At 36.2% G+C, this 14,273-nt stretch overlaps 1 protein-coding gene across 2 annotated transcripts; it reads right to left on the minus strand.

The window, feature by feature from the left end:
• Positions 1-241: 241 nt before the first annotated feature.
• Positions 242-6,992, minus strand: LOC140864025 (zinc finger protein VAR3, chloroplastic-like). Of its 2 annotated transcripts, XM_073267903.1 has the most exons (6): positions 6,480-6,992; positions 4,333-4,450; positions 3,445-3,722; positions 2,786-2,884; positions 1,531-2,685; positions 242-966 (listed from the first exon to the last, which is right to left on the minus strand). In XM_073267903.1, the coding sequence occupies exons 1-6, from the start codon at positions 6,911-6,913 to the stop codon at positions 957-959; spliced, it is 2,094 nt and encodes a 697-aa protein (XP_073124004.1). In that variant the 5' UTR covers positions 6,914-6,992; the 3' UTR covers positions 242-956. The 2 variants fall into 2 exon arrangements, with proteins under 2 accessions (XP_073124004.1, XP_073124003.1); XM_073267902.1 differs by lacking the exon at positions 242-966 and having other exon boundaries at positions 1,294-2,685.
• Between the last annotated feature and the right edge of the window lie 7,281 nt (positions 6,993-14,273).

Here is a 14,273-nt window from a genome sequence, read left to right on the forward strand (position 1 = left end):
TCACGAGTTATGAAATTTCAGCTTTCGCCTAAAATCGCATACTGAAACCGAATACTATTTCTAGTCGGTTTAACCATGTGTTGATTAATATTTTTGAAGCTAATTTAAATCTTTTCTTTTTCAAGTCCAGATGGAACAACAGACATACAATTAATTGGCTAGATTAAAAGCAAGAATTATGCACAAACATTAATCAATAAATAGTTCATAAACAAAAAATTAATCAATCTATCCATGAACAAAAATAATAGTCTGCCCTATCGTGGCCCCGATCAAAGGACGACTACTCCATAATAATAAAATCAAACAAAAGTTTCATGTTTGAATTCATAATAAAATAAAACAGAAAAAAAAGAATAGAAAATTCTCAGCAATAATGCCGAATCTTTCTTGCGTTGTGCGTTTCTTCTCTTCCAAGCTCTCAGCGGTCAAATCCCGAAATCTGGCAAAAGTCTAAGCGTCAAAAGTCTTTTTCAATTAGGGCTTGATTCCCTTTTATATGTCTCCCAAAAAACCTTCAATATTGCCCAAAATAATCAGAATCCCGAAATTTCTAAATTCTGGTAATATAATTTTTTCCAAATTCGCGAATAGCACGGACCCTGGACAACATCCGTGCCAACCTTCGGATATTTTTGCAAGTTGTGAACAGTAAACACACGGACCCCGGATAAGGGTCCGTGTACCCCTCCGGAGGTCTTCTGCCTCGGATTTATTCGTTTACAAAGGAACGGAGGTGTTTCCAGAAAGGTTCCGGGGTCCGGACATTAAACTGGGCCGACTCCTTGTTTTTCTCTAAAATGCACGGACGTCCTTCCAGAAGCAGCACGGGGTCCGTGCATTTTTCTTCTCTTAAATCTTCTTGGCTTCTTAGAATTTTTTCGTGTCTTCTGGCCAAGTTCCGACGTGGCATCACATTGTTTGAATTTTTCTTCAATATTTAAGCTTCTCAACTTTTAGTCAAACCTGCAAACACATAAAAGTATATGCTTCATAGGAGTGAAAAACAAATAATAAACAACAAAAGAAAAAAAAAACCCTTCATCATTAACTATGGGGTGAACCAGATAAAATAATGAAGCCCAAGGTGAAGAGGGTCGCTGGTCTTCGCAAAATTTGGCAAATTTTATACCCCCGTTCAACTTCAACTTCAACTTCATTTTGTATTCCTAGATTCTCATTCCCACGAAGTCAATTTTGTTTCACCCGAACAAATCCCAATCTTACAAGTAAAAAATCCCTTTTCATCACAGAAAATGAATACACAAAACATAGAAGACATGAACCCAACCGAAACACAACATGCGACGAGAATCTATTTCAAAGCAGTATACTTTTCTTTAGTTATTTATCTTGACAAGTGAGACAACAGTATTTCACCGTATTTGGATATAGAGCTCGAATTATTTTTAACTACTATTATCAGTTTCATTTTTCACATGATCAGTACTGACAATAGGTAGACTTCTCCTATACTGCTGGGAAGTCAGCCTCCTCTCCAGGGGCGTTTTCCTCTTGCTCACAACAAACCTGTTCACACCTTTCCGCATCGGCATTATGGAGGGGAAATCTTCATCTGGGATCTGGCTAAGTTCAGAAATATCCTTTATTTGCGCAACCCGTTTGAACCACCTTTCAGCCTTTGCCTCTTCCGACATGTCTAGAGGATCCGGTTCCTTCACAGCCGACCCCTCCAAACTCTTTCCTGTCCAGCTATTTCGAGCATTCTCATATCCAGATGTTTTTGGTTTTCCCGGATTATTATTGACAGAATGGGACGTGATTGAACTCTGATCAGGGCTCGAACTGGGAGGTGTTACAAAATTATTTGACGGTTGTGAAGATTCTGTGCTCGTCGGTGGGTTATCCCTTCTGGACTCAGTACTTGTATCAACCAGAAACTTATTAGCAAAAACAGAAGTCTCTGAGCTCACTGTTTTGTCGTCTTTTGTTGGCACCTCAATATGTCTAGAGCTGTCAAAATTTTCTGTTTGGATAGGTGCTTTTTGGGAAGAGTTGTTACTTATACTTTTTCCCGATAAATCTAGGACATCAGGTTGCTCTGTTTGCTTTCTAGAAAAGTAGCCAGGAGGGAATGGAACAAAAGGAACAAAGTTTGAATCTTTTCCTTGATCCAAAGCTACCTGTCTTTTGTACTTGGGCGAAGTTAGAGAACGATCCTTTTTCTTGGTGACGACAAATTGGCTGTCTCCCTTGCGCATTGGCATCTGTGCAGGAAAATCCTCATCAGAAACTGTACCAGGCAAGTCCTTGTCATCATACAAATCTACCACTTTCTTGAACCAGTTTTCTGACTTTTCAGATTGCTCGGACACTTCAATTTCGCCACCTGAATCTTCCGGAAACTGAAAATTCCCAGAGAAATGCTGAGTCTCACTGCTGACCGTACCTTGATTCCTGGCCTCAGATGAAACCGTTTCTTGGTTTCTGATAGGCAGGATTTTCAAATCCTCCACATCTGAATCTCGAGAGGAAATTTCCGAAAATCGATTCAGCTCCCCTTGATTCTCAACCATTTGACTATCTATATTGGCTTTGAATTGATAATCCCCGTTATCACCCAAGCCTGATCCAGAGTTAATGGCGTTGAGTAAGGGGGCACCGGGTCTTCTGCAGTCGCATCTCAAGCAAACCAAATTCCTCCCATAATTAAAGAAATTGCATCTGTGACAAAAAATCTTGATTGTCATTTTACTAATAATAAGGTTGGAGGTTGTTTATAGCTAATCGCTTCAACATATCTATGAAATATAACAACTCTTACTGAGGGCAATCCCACTCCCCTCCAGTCAGCTGTCTCTTTGGTCTGGGTTCTTCGCATTCAAGACATTTCATGTTTCTAGCGAAGTTCATGAAATTGCATCTGTCAAATAAGACAAGTTAATAAGAGAATATATATTGTTAATGCAGCATTATCCGTATGGTACGCTTGAAGACCCAACAAAAAGTAAAACATATGACAAAACAACATAATAAGAGGCAAAATGGGGATGCAACAAATTGAGCTGATCTCTAAGTTTTTTGAATCAATATAATGCAATTCAAATATAGAATCATTGAATTCAAACAAAGATCAAATATTTTCAAATATATAGAACAGAATTCATGATCAAATTATTCCATTCAATAACTAAAGAGTAGTGCATGATTCCTTTATGAGCTTTAATGCATACATCTAATATTCAAAATTAAACGAATTCAAAACAAAAGTCGAGCCTTCACTTAATACAAACTCAATACTTAGTTCATATAAAAGAACCACATTCAGATACAAATTCAGTTTGATTCTAAATGATTCATCTTGTGAGCTCTGAGTTGACTAAAAATTTTCTAGCCCGAGCTTGAATATGATAATATGAACACTATTTGGCTCAATACGGTTCATTTGTACCCCTGAGTAAACAAAAGAGCATATATACTTACTTTGAGCAGACCCAGTCTCCTCTCTTCATTTCAATATTTCGTCCAAGTGGTCTTGGTGTTTGTCCGTGTCTGCCTGACATCTGTTGCTCTTGAGCAGAAGCATAACCTGTTGGATCCCCACTTACAGCACCCAGCTCATGCAACAGATTACGGATGGATGAATCAACAAGTTCCCTACTATACAAACCATTCTTCCCAGAAGAAACAGTTGGATTGCTTGCATAACTGATTATATACTTCATTAGATCAATCGTGGTTGCGTTCTCATACTCTGACCCCTGAAATCAGTAGTCCATTCATCAAAGTAAAAAAGAGTTCAAAGACAAAGGATTAAGCACGGTGTTCAAATTCAAATTTCCAACAAATTGAAAGAGTTCATATGCATACAAAAGCACGTCAAGAAAAATCATCGAATAGTACTTAATGGGGTATTGAATCGCTTCAGGCAAAGAGCATGCTGAGTGCAATGATTTTCGGGTGCAAATATAATTAATATCTAATACACTCAGACATACAGATAAATTGTACATCCATTTAACTACTTCCGCTTCTTGGCATATTAATTTTGCACATAAAATGGTATTGATTATAAAGAAGTTAAGAGAATAAAATTGTTGCTTCAACCAAAGCAGAAGTTCTTATCTGATATAAGACCTCGATGACACCCACATAACTTATACACCAACAATATTCATTATGAAGATTGCATATAAAACCAGCACTAGCGAGAATTGACCTTTCAAATATCGTAACAATCAACTTACATGTTTGAATTTAACATACACAGCGCAAGCGAGAATTGACCTTTCAATTAAGGTAACAATCAACATATATGTTTGAATTTAACATATGCAAGCAAAAGATAGTACCAATCCGCATTCCACTTACATTGCCTTGATCAGTTCCTAAAAATGCCCTCATCCTCCTTGCACAGTCGAGCGCACTTTTAAATAAAAAGGGAGTTCCATTTGAAACAACTGCTTCAATGTTCCTCCTTGAAAGCAATCTGATTTGAATGTCAAATCTATATTATTTCATGAAGTAAATGTGATTTGGAAGGAGGCAAGGAGCTATTCTCATTCCATAAGCCAAGATTAATCACACCACACATTGTGAATGGTGTGAAATGTTGATTAAAGCTATGAATTCCGAAATACCTTTGTTAGAAGTGTTTACACTGACCAAAAGTCAGTCATCAAGTAAGATGGTGATATATCAATATTAACAGCCAAACGAATAACTTTTCTTTAGTTCTTTAACATATTCAGATTGTTACTTGATACTAAAAAATCTTCAACAATGGTCTTATGAAAATTCATGAATCCCAAAGCATCCATCACAAAGGCACATAAATACACCACAAAAAAGTCCTCCATACAACAATAGACACATGAATAATCCATTGACTCCATTTGGTTGTGCCTTCAAAAATTGAAGCATAAAACGGTTTTGTAATTATGTTTCTAAGATATGTTTTAAGTTTCCCGAGACGTGTCAGAAGCTTCTTGTTATCTTGTATAAAGTACAAGTTTGTTTTTCAATTAGCTGTTTAAAGAAATGCGATTGGCATTGGATATAATCGTTTTTGTGGGAAAACCTTACCACAATGCAACTGGTAAACTTTGAAACTTAAAAAATATTAATGCAATAAAAAAGATTAACCGACACATTTTCACTTGATTAAAGTCATTAAACACCAAAATGGAAGACACTTTCTACCTTTACAAAATTAAAAACCGTGGTGTTTCGCGGTGAACATCCATTCCAAACACTGGGAGAAAATAATCAGCTAAAGGGATCTTGTAGGTTGTTTGTGTCCTCCATCTCCTATAGTTTGTAGCAAATATGAGGTAAGAATTTCTTACCGTAAGCTATTTCCTTGTATTTTTCTGTCAAACCAAACGCAATACTCTAACTCGAAAATAGTGTTTGAACATGGTTACTACATACCCATGGTTACTACATACCCAACATATTTGTAATAAAATATTGTGCATTCATTGTGCCATGGATTTTTGTTATTTTCGGTTGTTACACTTACGATATATGGGACCAAATCAACCGATAGAGACCTTTTATACTGATTTTTCATGGCTGTGCAGTCACTCTGCATTGCATGCATTTTTAGTGGGTAGACTTTAATATTCAGTTAACAATTAATATAAAATGAACAATATATGCAATCAAATAATCACAAACTTTTACTCCCTATCTACCATTGTGATGCATACAAAAATACAAATTTATCATTATCTTAAACTACTACATGTCTTTATCAATATCTTTAAGTTTGTATCATATATCTATCTTTCATTTATTTAGGATTGGTTTAGGATTTGGTCATTTGGTTACCTGGGATAATTCGAACTCTTGATTAGATTAGATTTTAGTTTTCTATTTAAAGGCTATTAATAGAGTTGATATAGACAGTTTTGATATTATAATGAAGTTAAAAACGAGTGTTTCTCTCAAACCCTAGCCTCCTTTTGTGTCTCGGTTTACATTCATTATCAGCGGATTAATGGGATTAATGGGAGTGCTTAGTTTGTCCATTGTTAGTGGATTTATGTGAGTACATTAGTGGATATGATCATACCATTGAAAACAACAGTGTTGACTTCCAGTTTTCAGCACACTTCATCCATTTTGTCCACTACATGTAGACATGCATTTCTACTGACATTCGCTGCAATTCTTTAGCACATATAACACTACAAACATTGCATTTACCCTATCTATACAAATTTCCGCAATTGTAAACCTCCACCATCCCTCTCAATTATTTTTATCATCACTAACACTATCTTGTATCCCAACAGTCTACCGTGAACACTTCAATGTTTCTTACATGAGAAACAACCACGGTCCAACAATAATTTATCAAAACAAAATCTCAGAAAACAAAACGCAGGTCTCAAAAACATAACTGTTGAACCATTTCGCATTTAACCTTCTGGAAAACACAACCAAATGAACCATTTTACATTTCGCAGGTTACTTGTGCCACTAAAACAGAACAGGAAAAGAGAACAAACCCAAGAAGGTTCGGTCTGTCCCGCGCAAACGCCAGGCAATTAGAAGCAGCAAGTATGAAATCATCAGATAATTCCTCGTACACAACAAACGCATCCTCAGGAGGTATTTTCAAGTCCACGGGGCTAGGAGCCGACCAACCCTGTCTATCTGACAAAAAATTGAGAAAATGAGTCCATTCAGGCCAGGGGTGGTGGTGCTGTTGCTGGGAAGTGGCCGAAAAGTTGAGATTGTAAGCGGTATTGTTGGGTTGAGAGTGAAATGAGCTGACAAGGTGAGAATGGCGGGGTTTGGTCTTGTAAGAGGAGGAGAGAGTGAAAGGACGGAGGGTAGAGGTCGTGAGAGTAGAGAGGCGGTGTCGGAGGAGGAGAAGGGATGGTCGGAGAGGTGGGAATGGGGCGGCAAGGAGGGTGATGAATCTGGTGGCGCCGCCCATTCCGGTAGTGGTGAGTGGCTTCAATCTGTTGATGGCGAGTGTGTCAAAATTTATCCAAGGGTTTTAGGATGCTAACTTATCCTAACTTCGTTTTGAGATGAAATTAGAGTGTTTTCATAATCCCATCGTTGATAATAAAAAAAAAATGTTCAATCGGTCGGATCGTTTTAACCGGATTGTCGAATCGAAAAACCGTTTATATAATTTAATATAATAAATAATATATTTTGAAATTTTAAAAACTCAAAAATTATATAAAAAAACATAAAATATATATTTAACATAGTTTGAAAGCTAAATAAATATGTAAATATATTTAAAATATCAATTATAGTTATAAATTATTTAAATAATAAATTATTTATTTTTTAAAAAATCAATAATTATTAAAATATTTTTTTAAATGAAGTATAAATTTCAAATAATAATGTATTTATATATAAAAATATTAAATCTAAGGTTTAAAAATAAAAAAAATTAAATTTTCAAAAAAAAATAAAAAAATTCAAAAAACCGGTTAAACCGGTTTATTTTTCGGTTCTTGGCCGGTCCAACCGATTCTTGACCGAGTTTGACCGGTTCTGATCGGTAGGATCGGTTTTCCGATTTTTGGGGTCGGACCGGTCCGGTCCGATTCCGAAAACACTGGAAATTAGTATCAAAATAAAATTTAAACAAAAAAAAAGTATCTAAATAAAATATTTTTTTCTTAGTTTAAAACTTTTAAATATAGAAAAATGAATTTTTAAAAAATATATACAAAATGATAGCATATTAAAAATTATTTAGAAAAATTAAATAAAAAAGTGTTAATGAAGTTTTTTTTAAGGTAAGTATTAATGAAGTTATATAATAAGTATAATTGTAACTTTAAATAATGTTTGACCAAATCAATTAGAATTAGTATAAGTAGAATGGTAAAACGCACTAATACAACCATTAGCAAGGTATAACGTGACGAAAATCAGCCCACCAATTCGACAAGTTAGTAAAACCCAAACTCAATCGGCAACATGTTGCAGGTAGATCTGGCCAAGGGCTGGGTCTGTAGTGACCCGTATCCAGAATTAATGATTAATGAGTGATTAATCAAATGATTATGTTTAGCCTTTTAGAGCTTAAATAATTATGCATGAGTATTTTGCATTGTAGAGCTGATGATAGGATGAAACCTAGAATGGGACTGCTAGGACTGCCTTTAGTGAGGTACGTAAGTGCTGACTGAGATTGACAGCGGGTATGCATGCTTATGTGTTGCATTAATATGTTATGTTTTGCATGTGATTACATGGGTTATTATGCGGTATGTGCATATCATATTGTGCTTGTACATCTTTTGAGATGAGCCATGTAGGGCCGCTCAGCCCTGTTCGGATGGTTGATGTTGAGTGCCCCGCGATAGGCCGGCACTGGCATCTGGGGGACACGGTCCACGTTTGATAGGAATGAGGAAAGTACCCAGTTGTTTGATTCCCCGATTGGTACTACTCATGTCCTAGGCGACAGTTTCTGAGCAGTTTTTATACAGTTACTCCAGATACGAATACCCAGTCATATTCATTTGCATGCATCATATTTGTATGTTTACCCGTACTTTCATATTGAGCATAGTCGTTCATGTACAATATTTTATGTATGCCTGGACACTCCATTCGACGGGGCAGATGCAGGTGCAGGAATCGCACTAGTAGCTTGGAGAGACCAGCGACCAGTAAAGATAACAAGATTAGCTGTAGGTTTTATTATATTATTCGATTGGGTTGTATAATCGAATTTGTTTTAGTCGGTTGTATTCCGCCGACCAGCATTTATTTAAAGCCTTTCGCAACGTTTTATTTAATTGCATGCTTAGTTGTTACGCATTAAACGCATACAAATCTCGTGTAAAGATATTAATGTTTTTAATGCATTAACAAGTCTCAGAATACTGTGTTTTGATGATTACACTCAGTTAATTATTACTAAAAGTTTAAAGAGAAAAATTTGCAGATAATAATATTTTTGTGTATAGACAATATTGAAAGCAAGAACCGATAATAAAAAATTGGAGATAAAATTTGAAATGTTCGAATTTGCCCATGTTCGGACCGTCCGAAGATTATTCAAGAATTTAATATGTTCGGATGAAAAGCTCGGAGGCCACGAAAACCTGTTCGGACGCTCCGAAGACAGTTCGGATGGCCCAAAGTATTTCTTGAAATTTAATATTGCTCAAAGGCACTCTCGGAGGCCACGAAATGCACACTTCGGACGCCCCGAAGTTATGATCGGAGGACCCGAACCCCCGAACAGTTCACCAGCCACAGAAATTTGAATTTAAATCAGACAAGTTCGGACGACCCAAAGACCCGTTCGGAGGATCCGAACCTGCTCGAAATTGCAACTATAAATAGAGGTCATTCCAAGCCAATTGAGATATCCCAATTCACTCTCATCTCTTGCAAGCATCTCCTCTCATTCAAAGTGTTCTATAAAGAGTTATTCGATATATTCGCTCAAAAATCGAGAGTTGTTTGTAAAAATAATTTGTGAGTTGGTTGTGCTATCATTGTAAACACTTGAGTGTGAAGCCAAGTGTGTTATGTGATTGTTGAGGCTATCCTTAGAGCCCTAAAGGCCAAGTGTATCGAGTTGTATCGACGCGGTAATTGTGTTGAGTTGTACGGCTATCCTTGGAGCCATCAAGGCCAAGACGTTCGAAGTGCTAGTGGATCCTTGGTTATTCAATCTTAACCAAGAAGGGGAGACGTAGACGATTTATCGTCGAACTTCCATAAACATCTCTTATCCCTTTTACTGCTTTATTTACATTACGCATTTATTTACCGCATTTATTATTGATTGCTTTAAGTCTTCCGCTTGTGTATTTGCATAATCGCTGTAAATTGCTAAAGTTGCCAATAAAACCTAAATCCCCCTCCCCCAATTAGGTTCTAACAAGTGGTATCAAAACCACTTTTTTACAAAATATTTTCAAAAAGGGTCTATGGCAAATCTAGCGAGCGATTATGCTCAAGGGCAATCAACCAATTGTCTTCCTCTTTTCAACGGCATAAACTACGGCTATTGAAAAAATCGAATGTCCCTATATATCCAATCAGTAGATTATAATCTTCGGAAAATAACAGTGAAAGGTCCCTACATACCTATGAAAGAGGTTGAAGGGGTTAACATTCCTAAGGGAATGGATGACTTTTCAAAGGAGGATATGAAATTAATCTCTCAAAATGCTAAAGCTATGAATTTGGGACAAATTAGAGATATGCCACGAAGGAACCAATCAAGTCAAGGAGACAAAGATCGATCTACTACAACTCAAATATGAGACCTTCGAGATGGAATCCAATGAAGATATAGATACAATGTTTCGAAGGCTCTCTCAAATCATCAATGAGCTAGCCCAACTTGGAGAACAATATCCAACCAAGCAAGTGTGGAGGAGAGCTCTACGCACCCTACCCAAGGAGTGGGATGCCAAAAGGACTTCCATCATTGAATCCAACAAAGGCGAAACCGCATCCTATGATCTTGATCAACTCCATGGGACCCTAAAAACCCATGAGTTAAAATTTTCTACAAGGAAGGAAATAAAGAAAGAAGATGAAAAGATCAAGGCAAAGGGGATTGCCTTATCCAGCCAAGCCAAAGATGATGATGATGATGATGACATGGCTCTCTTTGCGAGAAAATTCAAAAGATTTATGCGAGGAAACAACTTCAAGAAAGAAAAGAAGCCGGACAAAGAAGTAACGTTCTACAACTTTCAATAACAAGGACACTATGCAAATGAGTACTCTCTCAATAAGAAGGTGGACAAAGGTAAGAAGAAAGCCCTAATAGCTACTTGGAGCGACAATGACGATGACGAGGAGGAAGCCAACATCTGCCTCATGGCTAGGGATGATGACATCGTCTCCGACGACGATGATGAGGTATCTTCCTATGATGAATTAATACATGCCTATAAGCTTATGTTTGACATGACTAAATCACTTAGAAAAAAAATAAAAACCTCAAAAATGAATTAGAATCTAAGGAGTATGAAAACCTAAGATTAAAGGATGACATAGCTCACTTAGAAAGATCTTTTGATAAATTCAATGTTAGTAGTAATAAATTGAATAATTTACTAAGCATGCAAAAATGTAGCCTTGATAAAGGTGGAATAAGTTATGATAAGAAATCTATAGACTTATTGCTAAAGAAAAAATGAGATCACCCCCGATATGCTCTTACTACTGTAAAATAGGTCATGCTAGACATAAATGTAGATCTTTGAAATATCAATATGATAAAAAGAGCTATATGAAATGGAGGCCTAAGAGTACTTAACAACTCATTAGTCGGCATTATGAGAACATGATCTAAGGGAGTTCATCATAGACCGGTTTAAACTGCCTTAACTTGCGACTGATATTCCTGATGAATGCTGCTCTGTCCAAGGAAATAGGTTTTTAAAGAGGTCATAGCCCTACCTATTACAGGGAGCACTCTTGGAAAGTGTTGATGATGTCGCTATGAGAGACTGAACTCTAGAAGTCCATTTTGTATCTCTCTTTTCTAACACTGTGTACCCAAAAAGAACTAAAGGGTACCAAAATCAATTCTTGCAGTGAAATAGGAAAACTGTTCTCCCTAGTATATGGTATCTAGATAGTTGATGTTCTAGACATATGACGGGGAACAAGGAGCTACTCCAATCAATCAAACCAAAGGAGAAAGATACTGTCACATTTGGATACAACATCAAAGGAGTAATTGAAAGAATCGGATCGATATGTATATTTAAATCCTTCTTGATTGATGATGTACTCCTAGTGAAAGGACTTAAGCATAATCTACTAAGCATAAGTCAATTGTGCGATAGAGGTTATGAAGTCAAATTCACTCCCCAACACTACACTATATCACTCACATCTGACAAATCCATAAATTTCAAATGATATAGAAGTGAAAATGTTTACAAGGTTTCTTTAAATAATTTATTTTTGATAAATATTAAAAGCCTTGTATCCTTGAATGTTGATGACAACATTCTTTGGTATAGACGATTAAGTCATGTTGGTCCTAGTACCATAGAAAAACTATTTAAACTTGATTTAGTTGTCGGTATGCCAAAATTCAATTTAAAATTAGATTCTGTTTGTGATGCATGTCAGCTTGGCAAACACACAAAAGAATCTTTTAAAAGAAAAAATTTTGTATCTACTTCTATGCCCCTTGAACTTTTCCACCTAGATCTATGTGGTCCCTCGAGGAATGCTAGCCTAGGAGGGAAGCTTTATGCATTTGTCATTGTGGATGATTTTTCACGTTTCACGTGAACATTGTTCTTAGCCCACAAAAATGATGCATTTGATTATTTTAAAACTTTTGTCAAACGTGTTGAGAATGAGAAAAATCTTTCAATAAAAAAGATCCGTCGTGACCACAGAACTGAATTTCAAAATGAGAGTTTTACAAATTTTTGTGAAAAAAAATGCACCGGTCATAATTTTTCTTGTCTTAGGACTCCTCAACAAAACGGGGTCGTTGAGAGGAAAAATAGGACACTTGTGGAGATTGCGAGGACCATGATATGTGAGCATTCTCTACCAAAATATTTTTGGGCTGAAGCAATGAACATTGTCTGTTATATCATCAATCGTGTATCAATAAGGCACATTCTCAAGAAAACTCCATATGAATTATGGAGAGGGAGCTAGAAAGCCTAACATTTCATATTTTCGCGCTTTCGGATCAAAATGCTACATCCATAGTAATGGTAAGGATAATCTCGGTAAGTTTGATGCCAAGTCTGACAAAGGCATCTTTCTCGGATATTCTACCTCTAGTAAGGCTTTTAGAGTATTTAATAAACGTACTTTACTTGTTGAAGAATCTATGCATGTTATATTTGATGAATCTATGTCTGTAGTTTCTCGTACTATTAACAATGATGTATAATTACTCGAAGAAGAGATGACTTCCTCAAGCCTAAATGATTCAGATGTTTCTGTTGAGGAAACTCCACTACCAAAGGAATGGACGCCTCACAAATATTACCCTATGGATCTTATCATTGGAAGTCCTTCGAAGGGAGTAACCACTCGATCTTCTCTTAATAATATTTGCAATAATCTTGCTTTTGTTTCGCATATTGAACCTAAGTGTATTGATGATGCTTTATTAGATGATTCTTGGATTATTGCTATGCAAGATGAATTAAATGAATTCAAGCGTAATGATGTTTGGTGTCTTGTTCCTAGGCCGCATGATAGATCAATTATTGGTACTAAATGGGTATATAGGAATAAACTTGACGAGCATGGTACTATCACTAGAAATAAAGCTAGGCTTGTAGCGAAAGGATATAGTCAAGAAGAAGACATTGATTATGATGAGACATATGCTCCTGTTGCCCGACTTGAATCTATTCGCATGCTACTTGCTTTTGCCTGCTCTAGAAATTTTAAATTATTTCAAATGGATGTCAAAAGTGCATTTTTAAATGGTGATTTGAAAGAGAAAGTTTACATTGAACAACCTGATGGCTTTGTTGATGCTTTATTGTCTGATCATGTGTATAGACTAAACAAATCTTTGTATGGTTTGAAACAAGATCCTAGAACTTGATATGAAAAATTGTCTACTTTCCTTCTTTCAAATGGTTTTTGGAGAGGAAAGATTGACATTACTTTACTTATCAAAAATGTCAAAGATGATTTATTGATTGTGCAAATTTATGTCGATGACATAATTTTTGGTTCTACTGACGAATCTCTTTGTCAAGAATTTTCCAAGCTAATGCAGGATCACTTTTAGATGAGCATGATGGGGGAACTTAACTATTTCCTTGGATTGCAAATCAAATAGTTCAAGGATGGTTTCTTTGTGAACAAAAGCAAATACATCAAGGAGATTCTAAAGAAGTTTGGAATGGAAAACACAAAATCATCATCCACACCGATGAGCACAGCAATCAGACTCGATAAGGATGAAAATGGTAAATCTGTAGATCAATCTTCCTTTCGTAGTATGATTGGCTCCTTACTTTATGCTATTGCTAGTAGACCGGACATTATGTTTAGTGTTTGCTTGTGTGCACGATTTCAATCATGTCCAAAGGAATCACATTAGTTCGCCTTAAAACACATTTTCAAATATCTTTCAAATACTCCAAATCTCGGCTTGTGGTATTCGAAAAATTCTTTCTTTGATTTAAAAGCTTATTGCGATGCCAACTTTGGTGGATACAAGGTGGACAGAAAAAGCACTAGTGAAACTTGTTTCTTTTTAGGAAACTGTTTAGTTTCTTGGTTTTCAAAGAAACAAAATTGTGTTGCGTTGTCAACGACCGAAGCCGAATATATGGCTTTCG

This window comes from Henckelia pumila, chromosome 4 (assembly GCF_033568475.1).
Source record: "Henckelia pumila isolate YLH828 chromosome 4, ASM3356847v2, whole genome shotgun sequence".
Taxonomy (NCBI): domain Eukaryota; kingdom Viridiplantae; phylum Streptophyta; class Magnoliopsida; order Lamiales; family Gesneriaceae; genus Henckelia; species Henckelia pumila.

Bases quoted from the DNA above. Each gene is read 5' to 3' on its own strand.
- LOC140864025 (XM_073267902.1), bottom strand. From the start codon at position 6,913: ATGGGCGGCGCCACCAGATTCATCACCCTCCTTGCCGCCCCATTCCCA. The intron at 2,885-3,444 runs GTAAGTATATAT...CTTATTTGACAG, and splicing joins GGAGACTGGGTCTGCTCAAA to ATGCAATTTCATGAACTTCG. The intron at 2,686-2,785 runs GTAAGAGTTGTT...TTTTTGTCACAG, and splicing joins GGGGAGTGGGATTGCCCTCA to ATGCAATTTCTTTAATTATG.